The following is a 22,308-nucleotide window of genomic DNA, read 5'->3' as shown; positions in this document are numbered from 1 at the left end:
GGAATTACCTGATGTGAAAAATGCAGTGCTATGGCAGGCCCCAATAATGATAAAAATCTTACATTTGCAAACACATCGATGGATAATTGACATGTTCATCCAAATGGAAATTGCAGATTCTTGTTCAGTTGGTTATATGTTGAATAAAACTGATCTTTGATTCTGTCTTCAAATCTTTTATGTGCTTAAGAAACAGTACAGAACATCTGATTTGTGCTGCTTTGTAGTGATAACTGAACGGCGAGAAACTGCTGTTATGTTGTGACTGCTGGTATTGAAAAATGAATACTACATTCAGTTTACTGCAGATCAGCTGTTAACCGCAAGTGGCTATCTTATGTAAGGGAAACTTCACTCAACATTTAAATTCAGCAGATTTAACTGTTTTCTGTTCACTTGTTCATATGAATCATATGAACATGATTTGACTTTGTTGAGAAATAAGAATTCGCTTCAGTTTATTCTGGAACCTTTTATTTTTAAAACACAATTGTAAGATAAATGTTAAATACATAGAAACTATAGGAACATATTTCTTAATATACAAATAAATCACCAGTAAGCACAAAATAGCATCACTTAAATATACACATTTTTTTCCTTGTGGTCCAAAACTAAACTTTAATGTTCCAACATGACCTTGCTGACATTGAGAAACACGTGGTTTTATTGTGTCAGTGCCTCTAGAGCCTCATGCTGGCTGACTGAAAACACATAAAAGGAACTTATCTTTGTAGTTGACTTTTATGAAAAAAATAAAAGTCAGAACATTTTGATTGTACTGATTGACCTCTACCTTGCCCTCTGGTGGTGCAAACCACACACCGTTACCACTGTCGTCATGCAGACACGTCACGCCACTGATTGTTTTACAAAAATATTCCAGTAAAGTCTGACTGATGATACAAAAGCTCCATACAAAATACAGACAGGTGTTCACTCTTTTAAAAACGGCACAAAATACAGAGATCAGATATCCTCATTTGAGGACTGGAACATCAAAATTGCACAATTGTTGAAACTATTTCACATAAACTTTGTCAGCATGCAAAACTCCTGCACGTAATCGCTTATTTTGCTGCAGCCACGGCTTTTTCAACCATGATTTTAAGCTTAATGAAGAAAGTTGACATTTAATCCTCGTCTGATTTGAAGTGGGATTGTGTTTGACTTTCCTTTAAAAAAAAAAAAAAAAAAAAAAAACCTGTAGAGCTTATTTAGTGGATGAATTAGGAACTGATTGATCAGAGGGAGAGAGAGCAAACCTTATCATCATCTGTCATCAATTTCAGAGTTAATTTCAATCTGCAGCAGAAATCTTGAGCTGTGTATGGAAGCAATGCGAGTTAAAGGTACAGCGTTTTTGTAAACATAGACATCTAGTGGCACAAAGTGAAAACTACAGCCAACCGAGTAGATTGAAGTGTCTACAGAACGGAAGAAGGATTCCACGAGTTTAGCTCCTTTCAGTTTAAAGTGAGAGGGCCGGTTGCTGTCACATAATCCACACATCACATTTAGGCACAACGGTCAAAAAAACTATGATTTTAAAGTTTTCTCAGCGCCATTAGAGAACTACAATAGCAACATTTACCCACCAGATGGTAGCAAACACTGCAATTCATCTGAAATGCTTGAGAACCAGCCGATGGTTTTCTTTTCTTTAATAGAAACATAATCTCTGACTGTTTTAGTAATTACACCTGCCAAGTGGAAGGTTTCAAGCTCAGCATGGACATTTTTGACATTCGTTCACGAACAGGAGATCTTTGTGTGAGATTACACCATCATTCTGGAACTGAGTGTTTGTCAAATTCTGTAGATTTCAGAACGAGCAGGATTTAAATGATTGATACTGCCACTGGAGCAAGCATGATCAAAAGAGATTGCTTCAAACTATTTTACACATGTACTGACCATGCATACCTCCCAAACAACCACCTGAAGAGGAACAGAGATGTGGAAGTGCCTGTATATGTTGGAATACTCAAGACACCTAATATCAGTTTCATGCTGCCACTCAAAGATTAATTGTGTAAAAACTTGCAAAGTTTCAAAGCAGAAACTTGTACTGCATCCTCAAAGTTTCTTCAGTTTTTAGAAAGGAAGTTATGATTGAAGGCATTAAGGTGGCTGTAAGGAAGTTATTCCTGCCACTATAGGCGTCGTATATAAACTGGCCCTCAGTTAGAGAGCTGAATGTGGACTCACTCTTCAGTTATGTTTTATTAATGCACAAACAGGCTCTGAGGCTTTGGGCAGTGTTGTACTTTGGCAGGTTAATAACAATCCGAATTCTACCAAAATAACGTTGTGATGCACCAAGTTTAAGTACCAGAGCCCTGGGAAACCATTCTGATCTCCGTTCATCCACCTTTCGATGATGAAGAAAGGCATTTTTGTAGGGTCAACAGTTTCACGAAATCATTTCATTATTATTATAATTTTTTACCATTTTTACTCTCTTGTAACTGACATAAAATCTGATTTGATCCAGTCAGTTTTTGCCAAACATATTTTAAAAAAAACTTAACTCATCAATAAAGTGTACAGCTTTCTGACTTGTATTTTACTTGGATTGAGTAATGCTAATTATTTTTTCTATTTTTAGGAGAGTAAGAAATTAAATGTTCTGAATCTTTTTTTTAATTTCAATTTATTGAATTTAATAAATCAATTATTTATAAAGTAATGTAATTTAAACACAAAATAATATTAAAATAATAAAATATGTTAGTATTTAAAACATTTATTTGCTTATTTATTAGAGTTGCTCAATTAAACTAATTACACGTCCCAGGAAAAGCGAGCTAAACCTCGTTTATAACCCCAACCTTGTTGATAAAAAAGAAGAAAAAAAGATCTCCAGGTGAGAAGATATATTGTGGATAACATCTTTCACATTTCAGAGGAAGCAGACGATGATTCAAGTTCTGTCAGCTTTCTGGTGGGATTTTTAAAAGCTGAATCCTAAGAACTGGCACTTTTTGACACAAACTCAAGACTCACTATATTTGCAGCTGGTTCGGTTCATTTGCAGTAACAATGTGGGTTCATAGACGCCCTCTATGGTCCATGTGATGAAAGAACTTCGTCAGAGTTTCTCTGCAGCCTAAACGACAACTCAGATTCTTAGAAAATTTCAGCAGCCGTCTATTTGGCTCAACTGTTTCATCATGCCCGGCGACGTCCCGGAGCCAGAAGCGAATCAAACAAAAAAGTAAAGCCAGGGGAGGTAAACCCCCAGCTCTGGACACTGAGCTGCTTCATTGCTCAACTCTTCTTGAATGAACAGAGCTGATCCGCTGGATCACTTCGATCTTCCAGAGAACTTTTCTCCATGTGCTTCCATCTACACTCTGCCCCAAGTTCATATTGGGCACAAACCCGCCACAGTTGGCTTCTTCACCTGGTGGGTCTTCAACTTTAACCCCGTCTCAAAGATGCAGACTCGGTTTAGAAGTCATAGTCCCATCCTGAGTTATCATCGGGCGGCGGCTCGTCCGTGTCTTCTGGAAAACTGTCAAAGTTACTGGTGTCGATTGGAGAGGACACCTGGAAGCAAAAGTACAACTCAAGACCAGGAAACCCCCCGCACCCCCCCAAAAAACAGGCTCATTTGGAACATTAAGATTACAACCGAAGTGGATTTTGATTTCCTCCTAACCTACCCTGGGTGTGATGGGTGGAGTTAGCGTTCCTTTCTTCAGTCCTTCCCAGTTGAATCCTTCGAACCACCTGAACACACAAACATTCAGTTAATTTCCAAATGATCGAAAGTAAATGTTTAGCTCACTTACAAAATATTTAGCTCTCTTACTTGTGCTTCTGGATGTCCTTCACTCCATTTTTCAGATTTCCTAGTCTCTCCGATGGACTATCCCTGCAGACACGAGGAAGACATGGCTAAATAGTCGATTTGGAGTAGGAATTAGTTAATTATGTTTCAGGAAACAGTCCATGCTACCTGCAGAGCTTCTTGATGAGGTTGGCAGCATTCTTGGTGATCTTCTTGGGGAACTCAACCATGTCAATGCCTTTCAGTATGATGTTGTACGTTTTCATCGGATCTGGACCTGAGAACGGAGGACTGCAGACGCAAACAGACACTGTCGGACTCCGAACTGGTCATTTCAGATTTTTCCGACGTCGGGTGTAGGAATCCCTACCTGCCAGTCAGCAGCTCATACATCAGGATCCCCAGAGACCAGTAGTCGGCCGACACGTCGTGGCCCTTATTCAAAATGATCTCTGGAGCAACGTATTCCGGCGTCCCACAGAACGTCCATGTTTTCTTGCAGAATCCAATCTTCTTTGCAAAACCAAAATCCACCTGCAAAAGGACAGTGCTTTTTATTTTCCTTCGTTGGAGGCTATCAAGGAGTTCATTCAGAGGAAGCGGATAGTAATTTTGCTTCCTGTGACAGTAGTTACATGATTGGAGTTTCTTGGAAGACAAAGATTTAGATTCACAGATTCAGTTCATTCGCCAAAAGCGGTTGGAGCTTTTTGAACATGAGTCACAGGTAGCCCGCGTGGACCAGGTGGACGTACCAGCTTAGCATATCCTCGGCTGTCCAGGATCAGGTTCTCAGGTTTTAGGTCTCTGTAGATGATGCCTTTGGCATGCAAGTAAGCGAATGCTTCAACCACGCAGCCAGTGTAGAACCTAGTGGTGGAGTCATCAAACGAACCTCTGCAACCAACAGCGATGCAGAAAATTATCAATGCATTTGGAATGTGGAGACATTTTCATACCAGTCAAATTCATCAAACACATTCAAATGTTAATTTAAAATATGAACATAATTATAAGACTGCATAATAAAGACCCAATATGTGGAGAATATGTCTTTTTCTGTTCATTCAAAATTCAAATATGTGAATTATATTGGTAATCATTTTGTTACAGTAGACCCTGCCTATTTGCGGTTCAGAACTTCTGAATTCACTTATTGGTGGATTTGTTGGGTTTTTTTTGTGGACTATTACTCCAAATTGTTTGCTGAAATATTTGTCTATTTGTTGATTTTTATATAGAATATAAGATATTCAAAATAAAATACAGTTTGGGAAGCAAAAATACCAATACATAATGCCATGTTATATGCTATTGGGTAGTACTTACAAAGCAGTCAACTCAGGGGTGCTATTATTATTATTGTTTTTTTTTGTTTGTTTGGTTTTTTTTTTTTTGCTGCTGTTTGGTTGTACCCCCTGGGGCAGAGGTAAGGTAGACTGCATTAGTTTCCGTGGTAGCAACAAGATGGCTTCTACTGTGCTTATTAATTCATATTAAGGTATATTTGGTGTTTGAATCATTACAACAGGCACTTATAAGCATTTAGAGATATTCTCAAGTATTCATGGATTTTAGGTCTTTGCAAGCTGTTGTGGTCCCAATGAATACTGGGGATCCACTGTAAAAAAAAAAAACAAAAAAAAAGAATTTCAAATATACATTTTCACTATAAATCGTAATATTATCCCAAAAAAACAAAAAAATGACAAAACAAATAAATGTTTTTTTTATTATTATTTTTTCTCGCATTTGCTCTGTGATTCATAGAGTAATTGTAAATAAGCTCAGCTAATCTAATACAGATATCAATACTAAAAATCAATCCAATACAGTCTCAAATAATAATTATACATTATGTAACATTACAAAAGCGTTAGAGATCATATTCTTGACATAAATAGGTGAATGATGTTATGGTAAAGAAGTAAAAACGTATTCAATCATTTATTTTGATTATTGAGTAATAATTGTGATGACAGTAAAGTTAAAGAAATCTTTAGTCACTCAGGTATCATGTCGGTGAGCAGCGTACTTGTCTCTCAGTATGGTCCACAGCTCTCCACCCAGACATGCCTCCAACAGCATGTATAAATATTTACTGTCTTTAAACGTCCGGTACAACCTGAACACCAAGAATAGAGTCACAGAGAGAACCCGACACGTCTGCAACTTTATTTACATGAGGACAAACTAAAGTACTCGTTTAATTTTTTTTTAAAGGTGAAACTAGTATGCTTTACTGGCACCTTTGTCTTTTTTTACATTAATTGTTTTATGAGACATAAAAACGCACAGTTTTCTGACCTGACAATGAAGTCTGAGTGTGCTTCGGTCATGATATGTTTCTCTGCACGGATGTGCTCCTGCTGCCTCGTGTCCACGATGTGACGCTTCTTCAGGATCTTCATGGCGAACGTTTTAGCCTCCTCGTTCTTCAGCTGCACCTACACAAAGACAGTATACGCAGTAGGGCAATAAAGATCAATTCATACAAAATATTTGCAACGTGACATCACAGTACAACTGGCAACCTGCAGAGAGTTGTGGGGTTTTTTCGCTTTGTGCAATGTGTCCGAAAATGACCAGCTGAACGTCTATTTACTTTTCCTGCATGTGGTTCTTTTCTGATTTATGCTTCTGGTTGAAAGTGGCCTGCTTTGTAAAAATGATTCTTTTAGATTATAGCATCGCTTATTTTAGAAACTTTATAAGCGTTATAAAGTTAAAAACTCAGGAAATGTGCTTCAGGGGTGTCAGGATCTACTGAGGAGTGTTCATGCTGTCAACACCGCACTGTGCTTCTTGTAGGTCATGACACAATCTCTTCCTATTCCTGGACGGATTCCCCACTTCAGGATATCTGAGCTCCAACCCCAACCCGTGACGCCCCTATCATGCTAGCATCAACGGAAAAACTCTGGCAACTGGAGCCGGGTTTCCACTCAGAGGTTCCCAGCAAAGACAACTCCAACTATGTACTTTACTTTGGTTTTACTGACATGTTGGAAATTTCTTTTTTTTAATTAGACAGAGAGGTGTTTTGACTGGTTGTATAAAAAAGTATTTTATTATTGATTATTGTTTATATCTAAAACAAATATATTGTGATGGCAAAGAGCTCAAAATAGAAACATTTCTTGAAGATTTAAGGCCATGCTGAAGCAAAGGGGAGTAAGGAAAACTGCAGTCAGATTTTCAGTTACGATGATGTCATTACCAATCCATTTGGGTCAGACAGGCAGTCTGGAGGTCAGAGTTCACCTTCTTACACTCTGGATGACTAAAAATACTTCAGGAGGACCCCCTCCTCCCCCCCAAGCCTGGAATCTAATCTGTTTTTGGGCAAACCCGCGGCAGGGCTTTCCCTTTAACCAACAGTCACCTCCAGCCCCGCCTCCTGTCCTAGAGAAACCTAACTCCTTGAGCCGCAGTGCGTCAAATGCCTCATCCCTCCATCCTCTCTGCTTCCCTCAACCCAACCCAGAACATCCCTAAGCCTGTTTTGGTCCAGGACTGCAGGTGTATGACCCCTCAACCACATTTGGACTGGTTTCCAGTAACAGATGCTGACACTTTGCTAGAAACACAGTGCAAATATCACACGGTGACAATGAAACAGTTTATCTTATGTCTAAAACTGGTTCGTTATCCTGAAGCATGTCTGAAACTTGTTCATCACTGTTCAGAAACTGGTGTGGAACAGATAGTTTCTGGTTCATTATTCTGTTGGAACATTGACCTCCAAACTGGCGATCTGTCCAGGATGCGCAATGGACAAGGACAATCAGGTATAGCCAATGGATCAATGGATGGGTGTTGACCTCTCAACACATTTGATTAAGGCCTCTATAAACACCTCAGAGCTCCTGAGAATCACTGGCATTAACTAGAAAAACATGTAGACTTCAAGACGTACCAGCTCAACTCTTCCAAAGCCTCCAACTCCCAGAGTATCAATGATGTTGAAGTCATTGAGCTTCAGGCTGGAGAAGAAGGCATTCTCAGCTTCGTACCTGAAAAGATAAACACACAATCATGTGGTGGGAATGTCTTTTTAAAAAAGGCTCATTGTGATGGAGAATACAAGTGGATAAAACCTGTCCAGTTAATCAAAGACCCTGCTGTCCTACCTGCAGCATTTTACCACGCGAAAAAATGGAAACTTCTTGGAAGTGTGGATGGAGAAGGAAGTGATGGGGAAGGAGTGAGAGGGGGTAGAAGGAAGACTGGGGAGACGCTCCCGCTGCTGCCTCACTGGGACAGGAAGCAACTCTCTCATCTCCGAAACTATTTTGAATAAGGTCAGAATAGGAAAAAAAATTCTTCCTGACCCGAGAGGAAGGAAGGTGAATCCGCCTTTAATCGGTCGATGAATATTTATGAATGGAACTCAATGCACCGGATTCTTCAGATGATGTTTCAGTCGTTATTCTACGAAAAAAAAAAATGTTTTCATGTAAAAACGCAAAGACAGAACTGGAGCAAAATCTGGAACCTCACGAGAATGTTCGGCAGAGCGTCTGCAGCAGAGCCGTCTCAAACGATGAGCTCCACATCCAGTTTACATGGTGCGAGTAGTACCGATGGCAGCAGTGGATCGGCAGGGCTCTGCTATGGAGGTACCGGCGTGGCGGTGAGGTTGCCGGGTCCTCCAGAGGTTTGTGCATCAAGATAGAGAAAGAGGCTGGTCTTGAAGTGAAGGAACTGCTGTCAGAATCCAGGAGAGACTGAGAACAGTATCACCTCCAAGAAAATCACTTTTTTGTTTCTCTGACTGATAGGAAGAGAACAAGAAGGTCTGAAGCAGAGCAGTTAAACCGAGGACGCTTTAAGGACTATAACCCAGACTGAGGAAAAGCTCTAAGAGGTTTGTCCTTTAAGTCAAATGAGCCTCAGGTCTGCAGCGGCTGAATCCTCCAGGCTGGAACAGCTACTGATAAGACGACCTGACTGGTGGGAGTTGCTGCTCCTAACGGGTATTTTTAGGAGGCGGAAACATTGCTCAGAGGTTCACCCGCTAAAGGAAGGTCAGTTATTGAGGAGGCTGGCTGAGTGTCAGGAGGCTGCAGCACAGACTGTCCCAACCTGAAAACTAGAGGACACCCAGGTGTCTTCTTCAGGGACTATCAGAGGCCCTCGCAGCTTGATGAGCGTTTCTGTATCCATGGATCAGCTGTGGAGTTGTGTTTGCTCCTGCCTTCAGTGTGAATGAGGTTTTTTTTATGTTTGCGTGCACCACAGGTGTTACACACCTGACATAACTTAGGACTGTTAATCCTCCAGACTCCGATTTAACCAGGCCAATAACTGTAGCGTTATGTTCCAGCATCGCCATGTCTTCCCAGAATAACTCACTGTGAGCTGATAAACAACAAAAAATATTTTGTCACAATGGCAGCTCTAAGCCCTTTGCACGTGAGGCTCAAAAAGGGTTTAAGCCAAAGTTCTATATCTGAATCGTACCCAGCCACCAAAATCAGGTCACCTGGTTCTCAGCAGATCCTATAATCTGGCCGCAAACAACCAACAACATATGAATTGTTCAGAATAAAATAAAAAGAAGATTCTTTAAATTTTCTTTCGAGTTGACATCCCAGCACATTTCTTGGATTAAAGAGTGGATTACTGTGTCAGCATTTTAACTGTTGAAATTTATGACAGGACAATCAGAGAAAGACTTAACAACTAAAACTTGCATAAAATTGTTGAGTAAGATAACTTTCCTTACTGTACTTGAATGAAGCGCGAAATTCAAGGTACAAAGTCTTTGGACAGATGAGATCAAAATAGAGAGGTTTGGTCATAATGCATGGAACCATGTTTAAAGAAAACCCTAGATAGTGCTGGTTGAGGTGTAATGAATGGGCTTTTTTCTACCTTTTCCTATCTGTGAATTGACCAAGAACCACAACCAAACAATTCTAGAGTCAAATGTGAGGCTGTCTGTCTGAAACGTGAAGCTTGCCCAAATTTGGACGTCAACTGGACGATGATCCCAAATACAGCAACTACAGCAGAGTAGCTAAACAAGAACAGACTCAACATATTGCAATGGTCTAGTCCAGTGTTGCTCAGTTCCAGTCCTCAGGGCCTACTGCCCTTTATATGTCAGACGTGTTTTAGAACACCTGATTAAAATGACTGCATGACCTTCTTTGCATGCCATCAAGTGGCCTGTTAATCACCCACTTATTCAACCAGGTGTGTGGCAAAAGGGAAGCACCTAAAACATGTAGGCAGTGGTCCCTCAGGCCTGGTATTGAGAAACACGGGATCTACTCAATGTCCAAACCTGAAAGTAATATAAACAGCGTGCTGGGACCTCTTGGAAGTTTTACAGAAGAATGTAAGAGACTAATAGAATCATCATATATCTTTTCAGAACACTGTTTCCTATAGTTTTATGTCTGGACCAACAGACTGAAGCCTCTTTAGTTCTACATGCAGGACCAGATTGCTTCCTGCAAGCACTGGATTCGGGTTTCTGCAGAAACAGTAGCCGCTGTTGGCGAACACTTGAACAGTCTAAAATTAGTTGGTGGTGGTAAGAAAGGGATTTGGACTTCACAGCACACGAAGGACACACAAGGATAAATCAAGCTGAGTAAAACAAGCAGCTTCAAAAAGCTTAAACAAAGGGAAGAGATTCAATATCAAAATACTGCACAAGGAGATTTAGCATCGTTTCTGTAGCTTTATCCTTTTCATGTTCTTATCAAGCTCCGTGTGAAATTGTTTGCGGTAATCCTAAAAACAACTCTCATATAAATTGGGCATATTTTCAAATTGAACACTTTTCCCTGCAGTTAGGAGATATTTTTAACCCCACAAACAAATCCTACCAAAGAGGAACACAAACTCTCCCTTCATGTCTGTGGGTCTTTCCGTCAGTTTGGATCAACAGAAATAACCTAAACCAAGTTCAGGTTAGTGTAGGGAGCAGAGTTCAGCTCAAAGCAGAGCACTAGAAGGGCAAACACACACTCAGGTTGCACACTCTGTTTTCTGTTTACCGTTGCCACGGCGACAGCTGTGAATAACAGTTGAACAGTCTGGTTTGCGAGTGTGCGCCACATTAAATCTATACCATAAGAGGAAACACGAGAGCGTCCAGCTGCACAGTGTCACATGACTGGCAGTCAGTTGACTCCTGACCATTAATCTAGAATCTACTTGTTTACAGCAGCAGCTGAACCCTGATTGGACCGGAGTGTCCTCGGTCCACAAACGCCTCTGATAGCTGTCCTTTCTCCACCTGGTAGAAGTCAGACTGAATTATATCCCAACTGCTGTACAGATTGATTGACATGAAGGCTCTCTAAATATTTAGCTATACCTGAAAAAATAAGCAGACACTTTCTAATTCAAAACTAGAACGAAGCACAGTTTTATTTTCCAAAAATGGGGTGAAAGTAGGTATTAAAGGTATGTTTGGATATGTTCCTTGATTCTGATGTTGGTCAGAACTCTAACAATCATTTTATAGAGCTCAGTAAACACACCAAAACAATAATCAAGCCTACTGGATACAAAAAAATCCACCTGTTGTTCTGGATCTATTTCTTAAGGGAAACCCTCGATATTGTTTTCTTTTTTGTTTTTTAGGTAGCAGTGACACCCACATAATGGTCAACCCTTTTAAAAGAACAGCTCGAGGGTTTGCTGTAATGGTGGCAGGAGAATCTGTGTGATTAAGTGGTTAAAGAATTTAAGATGAAAAAAGACGCAAATTGTTGTTAATATGCCCGGCAGATCTGGGTTGTTAATAATAACAGTATCAGAGATGTGTTTTTGATGTAGTGTGCGCATTATTGACATGTTTCACTCTTTAGAATGGATTCAATGCTAATTTTATGTGTATCGCTCTGTAACGACCCCCCGGGGTTCCACTCTGTGCCTCCCGTGGTTTCTCAATGCCCACTTCACTTATGAATGCTCACATGAGATTAGGGATTAATGCACAGCCGGAGACGGTTTAATGAGGGGATCATCTTCACACCAAAATAACAGAGTTGTTTAGGGAGAGAGGTTTCTGGTGCAGTAATGGAGCTGAAAATAAAATGTGTTGCTTCATCAAGAGTTTTTATTTTATTTTAGAAAGCTCAGCTGAAAGCAGAGTGAAAACTTCCTGATAGATGCTGTAGACCTGTCGTTGTCTGACGGACGTACTTGGCCTTGGCTTCAGCGTCCTCGTAGACTTTATTTGAAACGTCGTCCAGTCCACCAATCAGGTGCTTGAATGAGCTGAGGCGAGACAGAGAGAGAGAGAGAGAGAGAGAGAGAGAGAGAAATTATATTAATTTCAATGATCTGAGAACCAACATGACGTTCGGTCCAACATGCCAACAGGACAGAGCCCCAGTAAAGCTGAACTCAGTGAGGGTTAGTGTTGCTCTTAAAGGACTAACTCTGCCTTGAACCACACAACATTCCCGAGAGGACCTCAGCAGTGAAAAAGGAAAATCAATGTGTAAGACTGAGTTTTAACAGCTGTTGAAGATGTAGAACTCCCTCTGTAAGGACTCAGACTGGTTTTAGGTAGCAGTGAGGAGCCACTGGAGAAATGTGAGGATGACCACAAGCTCCACAACAATCTAAACAGGTTTTATTACTTATTTGTAGCAATTAGTATATGTCATTTGCCCCGAAAGCCAGCAGAGGGCAGTATCGACTTAAGAAAGATGTGCCAGCTTTTTCCACTGTTCAAATCTAATGTTTGGAAAACGGTCAGCTTTAAAGGAGCAACTTGAAAAGACTAATCTGAACCCAGAGCAGACAGACATTGTGTCCAGGTCTGTTTGGTTCTGAAACTACTGAGAACACTCACTCTCTGTCGATAACCAGGCAGGTGACGGGCTCAACTGCGATCACGTTGGCTGTTCTCACATCTTCCCTGTGAACACACACAGACACACACCCATGCACAGCATTATTGGGGATTAAACCACCAGCCTAGTAGATAACTGTATTCAGAGCACTGGAGAGTCTATGACCACTGATGAAGTTCTCACTTTAAAGTAAACTGTCTAAGATCAGTTCAACTATGTTCAAAATTGTCCAAAAATCACAATTTTCGAAATATTCCGTCACAACAAACTTTTTCATCAACTTCAAAAATTTTTGTTTTCCAACTTAAGCAAACTTCAAAAACAAAAATGGAGCAAAAATGGAAGAGGTGTATGTAAAACATTCTGAAAACTGTGCAGCGCCTCGTGCACATGGACATGAAGCCAGGCAGCGAGCTGTCCATCAAACTCTTAATAAGACGTTGCGTCCAACGGGCTGACGGACGGACATGGAGGTGTTTGAACGGTCTATTGTAGGGAAGGATGCTTCGATGACTCGATGGAGCTGAAAGGTGGAGTGACATTGGTTGTCTAGGGCAACATGGTCTTACCCCTGCAGCGCTCGCTCTCCAAACCAGTCCCCTCTTCCGAGCTCCCTCAGGTGAATGGCCTCCTGATTGACTGTATCCCCCTTAGTCACATTCACCTACCAGGAAGTGTGATTAATCGGCAGGTTTTCTTAAAGTAAATGATGATGTCACAGTCATTTAATAAGAGGAGAGCGGACAAACCTTCCCCTTGCTGATGATGAAGAAGGTGTCTCCTCGTGCTCCTTGTCGGATGATGTACTCTCCGTCGTCATAGTGAGTCTGGACACAGAGCAAACTGTCTGATTGGACGATTCACAGCAGACGAAGGAGAGACAATGAGCAAGATGGCGGACTCACCTCCTCCATGACGTCTGCCAGCTTACTGAGGGTTTCCTCTGAAAGACCCTGGAAGGTTGGAACGCTGCGCAGAAAGAAATTCATTCTTAATTTATCTTAAATCGGGAATTCCACATTTGAAGTGTTTGCGTGGCTTCAGTTGGTGCTTGTGGTTTTTGGATGCTCAACTGAAAAATATTAAATATTTAATAGAAATTTTCTAAAGCAGCCTGCACATCAGCAGCTGCATCTGCACGGAGGGAACGTTTTGCTTTGGAGAACTTTTTCCGTCCAAAACAATGTATTTAGTGAATTAAGCTGGTTCTGCAGCCGCTGACTGTATCCGTGCGTGTGTTGATGAGATCGTGCGTCTCTTAAGGCAATCACCTCTTCAGGAAGTCCATGTACTCAGAGTGTTTGATGAGTCCGGTTCTCATCATGATGGTCTGAAAGCACTGCCGGTCGATGGCCCACAGCTTCACATGGATCAGAGCTGAAACACACAATTAGAGCTGAAACACAGAGCTGCTGGTTCTGCATGTTTGTGTTTAGAGTTGTGTGCATGTGGGCTTTTATGTTCCCCTTTAAACTGTGCATTAGCATCAGGTGAGACCTGAAATCGTGGCACGTTGTGCGTGCACAAAACACGCACGGGTCGTCATGGAAACCACACACTTCTCTCTGTGTGTGTGTATGCGTGTGTGTCAGATGTTCAAATCTGCAGTCCAGGTGTAATCAGGCGTTCAGGTTCTGTTTGTGACCAACAGACAAACTTTCATGGACTGGAATATGGACTACTTTTACTGTGAGCACTGAGTTGATGTTGTTGCTTAGTAACAAATTTTAGTCTGTTTAACAGCAGGGGGCTTTTTTATGCAACGAGCAAACACCGGACCTTGGTTTTACATCGTTCAACCTATTTGACCCGTCTGTGAACATCAGTTAGTATTTTTAAAATTATTTTTTTTTTGGTGGTGGTGGCATATTTCAGGCTCCTGGTGACATCTTCCCTCTGAGATCTGCTGAAACTCATCAAACCTACGTTAGAAACATCAGCCGAGACTGAGAGATGCTGCAACAGGGAAGCCAAATTCATCACTGACGGAGTAGCCTGACTAACAGAAACCAGAGAAGGACATGGATTTTATTTTCAAGTCATAAAATAACTAGAAAGCCTTCGGGGGCGGGGAGAAACCAAGAGATTACTTTAACATGTTAAAATGTTGATTCCTGAAACTGACACTTTGCTCACTTTGCTACTGAAGCGATCTATTTAAAACAATAAGAGATCGTCTTTGATTGAGTTTGGATGGTCTCTCTGTGCGATCTGAGCCTGAAGTCCACGATGAGTTGCAGCCTGACCAAGTCAGCCCGAAGTCCTTAAAACCGGATCAATCTCTGCAGAGTCAAACTACAGACCTTGGTCTGAATAAAACCAAAATCACCAGACAAACCCTCTTACACCTGTTTACGACAGAGGGGTTCAGATTTCTCTGAGGGCTCTGCTCCAAGGTGATGCAGGTTCAATTCCCCGCACAACCGGAACCGAGGACAAAGGGGGTCGGGAAATAACTGTGACTGAACCACAGCACATCCTCTTGAGGAATCTGTGGTAGTTTCAGATTGTGGCACAGAGTCCTTCATCTCGGAAATCTCTGAAGGAAACATCAAAACCTGACTGAAACAGGCAGGAGAGAAGGAAAGACAGGAAGACGTGGAGGACGGAGGGAAAAGTAGGACAGAGGGAACACGACACAGATGAAACGAAGAACAGAATAAATTTAACAGGAGTGAATGCAGCAAAAGAACTGATAGTGATTTAGGAAAGAAATGGGATGAATAAAAGAAAAAGAGTGAGTATAAAATAGAAAAATATAAAGTTAAACCAAGGGGTAAAGACAACTCCAGGCTTAGGAACTGAAGGAAAGTCCTCACAAATTCACGAAAGGTGAGCCAAAACTTGTTACATTCCATAATCCTCAACAGGTCCACTGACAGACCTGGCTGCCATGGTAACAATGCCTCCGCCTAAAGTTGCAGGCGGTTACTGTGGAGACGCAGGAACTCAGAAACTTCCTGCACTTTAATGATGTTTGTGTGAGAGAGACTGTATTTTTTTTACTTATTTTATTTTTTTTAGAGAACACCAACACATCGATTTCCATCAGCCACAGCAGTGAGGATGGTTTTCTGCTTCCCTGTCACTGTGAGGCCTGCAGGCTGCAGGATGGAGAGTAAATGATCACATTCAGAGGTTAAGTGAGTGTGATTTTGTGTGGGGGCGTGTGCAGGCGTGTGTGTGTGGAGGTCCAGAAAGCACGTTTGTGTGTAGAACCCAAACTGTGTCTCTATGTGTTTATCGCAATGTGAGCGAGTGTGAGGGGAAGAGAAGCTCTACTGGGTTATAAATAAACTCTGTGCGGACATGTGGGCGCTAAGTGAGGAGGTTTCTGTGGCTCGAAGAGCTCAAATCGGCATTAAAATTATTTTCTGAAAGCCATAAATGTATTTTTGCTTTTAATAAAGACACTTTACAACTGGAACCCGGAAACAATTGTAAAAAGTGAAAACAGGAACCTCAAACTCAGATCATGTTCTTTTTTCTTTAAACTACTAAAACCTTCTGGATGTTTTGAAGGATGTCGGATTCTGATGATGCCCCTGGATATACTGGTGGATTCTATTTTTTTTGTTTGTTTGATTTTTTTCACTTAACAGTTTCTTGTTCTTGTTCTGGACTAACTCACCAAGAGAAAGCAATATACCATGTCCAGAAACAATACATATGCTTTTTTATACATAACCAGTAGTAAAATTGGCAGTATGGCAATTAAGCCCTTTGTTTTCAATGGAATGTTGATTATTTATTCGAGAGCCTCTAATTCTGGCTGGACCACTACAAAACCTTTATGCCCTTCAAACATAAGGAACATTTTTGTAAAATAAAAGATCTTCAAACTACTTCAAATCTAAACCTGTGTGAATAATTTTGACTTTAATTTCATATTTATGGAAAATTGTGAAATAAACAATACTAACTGATGCACAACAGTGTCTCCCTTTCCTTGGATTCTTCCCAGCAACGGTCCTCAAACCTGGGGTTTAGACCCAAACACCATGTGGTAGGTTCCACAGATCAATCCATTGATCCATTGACTATACCCACTTATCCTTGCAGGGTCATGTGGGCTAGAGGGATGGCGCTTATATCCAGTGGTCTTTTGGACAAGACGCGGGGTACATCCTGGACAGGTCACCAGTCCAACGAAGGACAACACAGAAACAGACAGGACAATCAACCATAGACACACAAATTCATACCTAAGTACACTCATGATGGGGGCAATTTAAAGCGATCACAATTTTTTTGAGGTTTTGTTTCTGACTTGATTGGCTCGTTGTCTTGATAGTTGCGACACCTAATGAAGATCTCTGGCGCAGAGCGTGGAAAGAAACCTTCTGAGCTCAATCAAAGACGATCTCTGAGAGTGATGCATCACTCTGCGACATCATTGTAAAACGCCAGAGTTTCAGCAACAGCCGCGTGAGACATGATGTGCAATAAACTGCAGCAATTAACACCACTGTTAATCACTGCAACATTTTTTCGCCACACAAGGGTCTCCAAATGTTTTATGACTTGCAAATAAAACCAGTTGGTTAATTTGTCTCCTTCTCTGAAAACTCTCTGTCTGAGCTGAGTTTTCTTCCAGTCTGAGTAATGTAGATTTGGACTTTAGAGAGAAGCTGGTGTATCTGGAGAGAACCCACGCATATATGGGGAGAATATGCAAACTCCATGCAGAAAGACCCCTGTAGGCCAAGATTTAGACATTTGCGCAGTGTTCTCAGATGGGCTAAGTAGAACTCTTGGTATCTTTTAATCTCTGCCAGTTTTACATTTAGACAAAAAAGATACAAAGTTTGAAAAGACCAGACCGAGGCTCAAACACGTACGGGAAGAATAATTTGTTGAGGTTTGAGTCAGCGCAGTAGGGTTGAAGCATAATCAGATCTGATAATGAAGACGCATACTTAGAGCCGTGTTATGAAATGAAACAGAGGCGATTTAATGCAGCGGGCTCACTGTGTTAATGTGAGAAACAAGCAGAAAGCGTCTAAAAATGCAAACAAATCATGTGGAACCCAGCCCTGTTGCCAAGAGACGCACAGGTGCCAAAACGGGTTGGCCGGACCGGATGGTGTTGCTTGGCAACAGCTGCTTAGCGATCGTTCCACCAGGAAGAGCTGACAGGAAGTTGGACGTGCACACTTAGACACAGCGGTGCTGTCGGATGGTGTTCAGATTCGTTTCTTCAGCTGAACTCCGATCGGCTCCCTCTGGATGCCCGACTCCTCCGGCTCCACGTTGGTGAAGAAAACACCAGCAGGGAAGTTGATTCCAGCAGCAATATTTCAGGGTGTTTTTTTTTCTTTTTTCTTTTAACTCGGTTGAAAGTTAGAGTCACATCAGCTCAATGCTGCCAAGTCACTCAGAGTCTCTAAACAGTTTCTTTGGATTCCCTCCTTATCAGGAGGAGAATCCAATCGAATCCCAGAAGAACGCACAGGAACCCTACCATCTGCCGTCTCAGTAGTCAGTCTGAGGCCAACGCCAGAGACTGGAAGTTTAAATTTAAGCCTACAGAGCTGGAAAGAGTTGTTTCAGTTTAACCTCCTGCACAGATGTTGTTCGTGATACCCAGGCAAACATCTAATTTCATCAACAACAGTAGACTGTCAGCTGGTTTCAGCGCAGCAACAAAACAACACCGGGGGATCGCTTCCATTTTCAATCCTGTTTCTTTTCCCCTGTTTCGGGACGGGTCTTGCGACATGAATTAAATCTGATCAGGTGCTTCTTTCCTTCCACATGATCTCTCTGCTGATTTTCTCAGAGAAAAACAGCAGCAAGAATTGAGACGTAGATCAGTATTTTTTTTTTGTTTGTTTGTTTTTTTTTTACAATGTTGTTCCTGTTGATCTCCAACAGCATACTCACTCCTGACCGTGGCGGTCCGGGTGCAGTTGTAGAGGATGGCCAGTTCTCCGAAAACTTTCCCCGGTCCCATCGTGCACAGCTTCATCCCCTCTTTGGTCACTTCCACCTTCCCCTCTGGGTCAGACACACAGAAGACAATCTGTCACTGTCAAACAAACACTTCTGTTCAGACACATCATGGGAAATATAGACCTTTGGTATTTGTTGGTCTCAAGTCAGCATGTAGAATTTTCCTCATTCTCGCGAAGAGTTACAAGGAGGAATGAGAGTTTATGGTCAAAACTAGAATTAGCTGCAGGTGGACAGATTAAGCGCAGCATTTTTCTCTGGAATCATAACTCATACGGAGTCAATAAACCAATAAAAAATTGGTCTCAGTAGATTTTTCAGAACCAAAAGAAAAACAAAACTTAAGCGCTTTAGTTAGCAGCAAAAGTTAAGGTCATGGTTGATGACAAACCTACCTTCTCAGGCCATAAAAGGCTTCTTTCTTTAGCTGAGTAACTTACATCTCTGTAAGTGTCCTACAATGGATAGGTATCAGTGACTTTCAGTAGCAACTCCCAGAATACGGGCCCCTCCAATCCACTCCTCAAGGTCCAGTGTCCTGCAACTTTTAGATGAGTCTCAGCTGAGTCAATTGATGAGGTCATTAGCAGGACTTTGAAAAAACTTGACTGAACCGAGGAGCTAATACAGCTGTTTGAATCTGATCTTTTGAACCAGCTACACATCTAAAAGTTATAGAACGCCAGCCCTCAAATCTAGTCCTTAAGGGCAAAGAAAATTGTTGCTATGCTTTTATTTGGTGCAGAGATTTTAAGTCCTTAAGTACTGGATTTGAGGACCCCTGTCCTAGATGCTACTGTATATCTGTAGTGTAAGCATTGAAGTCTTTGTTTGTCCAACTGAATGTTTCCCTCTCCAACCTGAATATTTAGTTCAGACACAGCTGACTCGGCTCTATCGCCTCGTGCTGTCCAGTCAGAAGTCTTGTTACGTTTAAGGGAGAACGCTTTCAGCCCAGAGATTTTTTCTATCCGTGTGTCACTTTTCTTTGTGCGACACAGGGTGCTTGGCATTTGGACTCTGGCGTTTCCGACTGACACTAATGAAGATGGATTAATACAGCTGGGAACAGAAATGTCAGGGCAATCAACAACACAAACACACCTGCATGATGTGGTCCTATGTGTGAACTGAAGGTGTGTTGAGCAACATTCAGGGAACTGACGTAACCTTAAGACGGAGTGTGTTTGTGTTTAATTGTCTCGCTTTGACATTAACTGACATATAACACCAGTGGACACAATCAATAAATCAAACTGATCAGTAGAACATCTCACAGAAGATTAACACTCATACTTACAGGAAGATGGAGAAGCAGAGTTAAATTGACAGAGAAATTCTGAGCCAAACTTGGTATTCTTATTTGTTACTTGAAAGTCATAATTGTCTGTTAATATTTCAACTGACTGGATTTATGGTGCTCCATTAAATCTGAGACCTGAGATCTGGAAGAAGGTCAGAGGTGAGTCTCTGCCTCCTGCAGTATCCTGGTGTTCCTGACTGATGGCAGGATGGAGCCAGAGATGAAAAGACGGATAAGGCTCCATTTGCAATAATGAGGGTGTTGCGCCGGCCTATCAAGGTCTATCATCTATTATCAAGAAAGAGCTGAGCTGGAAAATAAGGCTCTGGGTATTACTGTCCCATTTGCGTTTCAACCCTCCCCTATGGTCCTCAGATATGGATTATGGCTTGAAGAACCAGATCCAGGATACAAGTAGCTGAAATTAACTCCCTCTTTAATGAAGACTGAATCCTGCCTTAGGGATAGAAGAGGAGCTCCGTCAAGGAGAGCACAATTGCTTCTCCTCCACTTCAAAAGCAGCCAGCCAGCATGATTCTTCCCTGTGGATGATTTCTAGATGTTGGCTCGCAAAAAGGAGATCCCAGTACAGACTCAGACTGTAAAACCACTCTGGTTTCTTGGGATCCCCCAGAGGAAGGAGCTCCATCTGAGAGAGGGACATGTGAATTTACATACACGACCTTTAACCTTATTCAATGCAGACAACTTGAGGGTAAAGCAATGATGGCTCAATAGATTATGGGGATATAAATGTGTTTTTAAACCGTTCTTAGATTTGTGCTTTTAAGCATCTTTGTAACTATTATTAGCATTGGTGCAGTAATCTAAGTGTACAATTCTTTCTCCACCAGAGGGCACTGTTGTCACAGCTAAGAAATGCTAAATCATAATGACTTGTAAGAAGAAGAGCTACTATTGGAGCATTAATGCTGCGTTCCACATACCCCGGAAGTCGTATATGGGTTTTGATGTGAGACCGACGATAACAACATTCCAATTAAGAAGTCAGGATTTCAACATGGCGGCGCTCGTAGATGTTGCTTGTTTAAAAACATCAGCTTAAGCTTTACTTTCCATAATCAAACCCCACTTTTAATTTCTTCAGTTTAAAGTTACAGGTGCGACATGTAACATTGATTTTAGACACATTCTTGCATATAAAACTGAGATGCTTCCAACTCATCTTGCTACTGTTGATGCGAGAAACGGCCATATTGAAACCAAGTCAGTTTCAATATCGGGGCTGTCCCAGTTTCCCATTAGGAAATGTAACTTTGTTGGGAATTCCGGTCGTTTTTCTCTTTCAGCTGGAAAGTTTGAATTTTAAAGTTCTTAGTAAAACTGGAATGCAGCATAAGGAACAGAACGTAAACAGTGACAAGACTATGTTTCGTCTAGTCAACTCTGCCATCAGGAAGTGGGTCTTTCATATAATGTATCAACTATAACTGCTGAAGAGCATTTCATTGGATAACTTTTCAAAAGGGGGAATTAAACTTCAGAACAGAAGCTTTTTAGGTCCAGGAACATGAATTACTGGAATGTAATACAAATCAAAGAGAAAGACAGGAAGTCAGAGGGAAACTTCAAGTGTTATGTTTTTAGGAGAATTGTAGAGGAACCATCTCCTCTAAAATTCTTCTATCTCCTCTAAAGCTTCACTGGCAACTGCAGCTTTAGTTGTACCGTCGGTGAGCTCCACCTCTCATCCACAACAGAGCTTTAAAGTCTGGTTGTTTGTGTTGCTGCAGAAGAGCTGCAGCAGATTTCCTCTCGCTCAACAGCAGATTCGGTTCAGATAAAAACGTGATGACTTATGGAGCTTTTCCAAGAAGGAAATATGAAATAATGTAAGCTGGTTTTGTTGTTGTTGTTGTTGTTTTATACCTTGTAGGAGGAAAATTATCTCCTTGGCATCACACACACACAACAAACAAAACCACGTGCACACAGAGCAATAATTAACCCTGCCGTGTCTCTAACACACACAGCAGATGGAGACAATCGTTTTATCGAACAGGATAAACACACACAGGATCTTTTGCCATAATCACAGGCTGTAATGATCATCGCGCTGAAAAAGACACACGTACACACGCACTCATCGCAGGCTGCAGCTGAACCCTCATCGGGCGCTCCAAGATCTGATTCAGATCCTCCAGTAGCTGAAGGACTAAAGAACCGAAGAAGAACAAAAGTCGGTAAATGGATCAGACTGGATCGTCTTTCAACATTTCTAACAGTCAGAACTGGTCTTTGGGAAACATAGCAGCTATGATAACAACAGTGTGAATTTACAGTAACTACAGTTACAACAGTCCTTGTTTGATTGTCTCTGGAAGTGCTGAATGAGAATGAATTAAGTGCTGCAGTTATCAGCATTGATCATGTTTACTGTATGTTTATATTGGAAATAT

General features: G+C 41.4%; 1 protein-coding gene across 3 annotated transcripts in view; it reads right to left on the bottom strand.

Moving 5' to 3' along the window:
- Positions 1 to 452: 452 nt before the first annotated feature.
- LOC114152021 (cGMP-dependent protein kinase 1-like) overlaps positions 453 to 22,308 on the bottom strand; it is a 45,013-nt gene continuing 23,157 nt past the window's right edge. For 2 of the 3 annotated variants that reach the window (XM_028029637.1, XM_028029638.1), the window contains exons 3-18: positions 18,517 to 18,630; positions 13,902 to 14,007; positions 13,536 to 13,599; positions 13,380 to 13,457; positions 13,200 to 13,294; positions 12,630 to 12,695; positions 11,972 to 12,046; positions 7,719 to 7,815; positions 6,107 to 6,246; positions 5,835 to 5,924; positions 4,555 to 4,696; positions 4,170 to 4,333; positions 3,968 to 4,090; positions 3,821 to 3,883; positions 3,672 to 3,738; positions 453 to 3,555 (exon numbers count right to left, since the gene is read on the bottom strand). In XM_028029637.1, coding sequence (XP_027885438.1) covers positions 3,457 to 3,555; positions 3,672 to 3,738; positions 3,821 to 3,883; positions 3,968 to 4,090; positions 4,170 to 4,333; positions 4,555 to 4,696; positions 5,835 to 5,924; positions 6,107 to 6,246; positions 7,719 to 7,815; positions 11,972 to 12,046; positions 12,630 to 12,695; positions 13,200 to 13,294; positions 13,380 to 13,457; positions 13,536 to 13,599; positions 13,902 to 14,007; positions 18,517 to 18,630 — 1,583 coding nt within the window. In that variant the 3' untranslated portion in view covers positions 453 to 3,456. Of the gene's footprint in view, positions 3,556 to 3,671; positions 3,739 to 3,820; positions 3,884 to 3,967; positions 4,091 to 4,169; positions 4,334 to 4,554; positions 4,697 to 5,834; positions 5,925 to 6,106; positions 6,247 to 7,718; positions 7,816 to 7,932; positions 8,973 to 11,971; positions 12,047 to 12,629; positions 12,696 to 13,199; positions 13,295 to 13,379; positions 13,458 to 13,535; positions 13,600 to 13,901; positions 14,008 to 18,516; positions 18,631 to 22,308 lie in introns of those variants that run through there. The other variant, XM_028029639.1, reaches the window with a different exon arrangement.

Source organism: Xiphophorus couchianus, chromosome 10 (genome assembly GCF_001444195.1).
Source record: "Xiphophorus couchianus chromosome 10, X_couchianus-1.0, whole genome shotgun sequence".
Lineage (NCBI taxonomy): Eukaryota > Metazoa > Chordata > Actinopteri > Cyprinodontiformes > Poeciliidae > Xiphophorus > Xiphophorus couchianus.
This window is presented reverse-complemented; position numbering and strand designations above follow the sequence as displayed.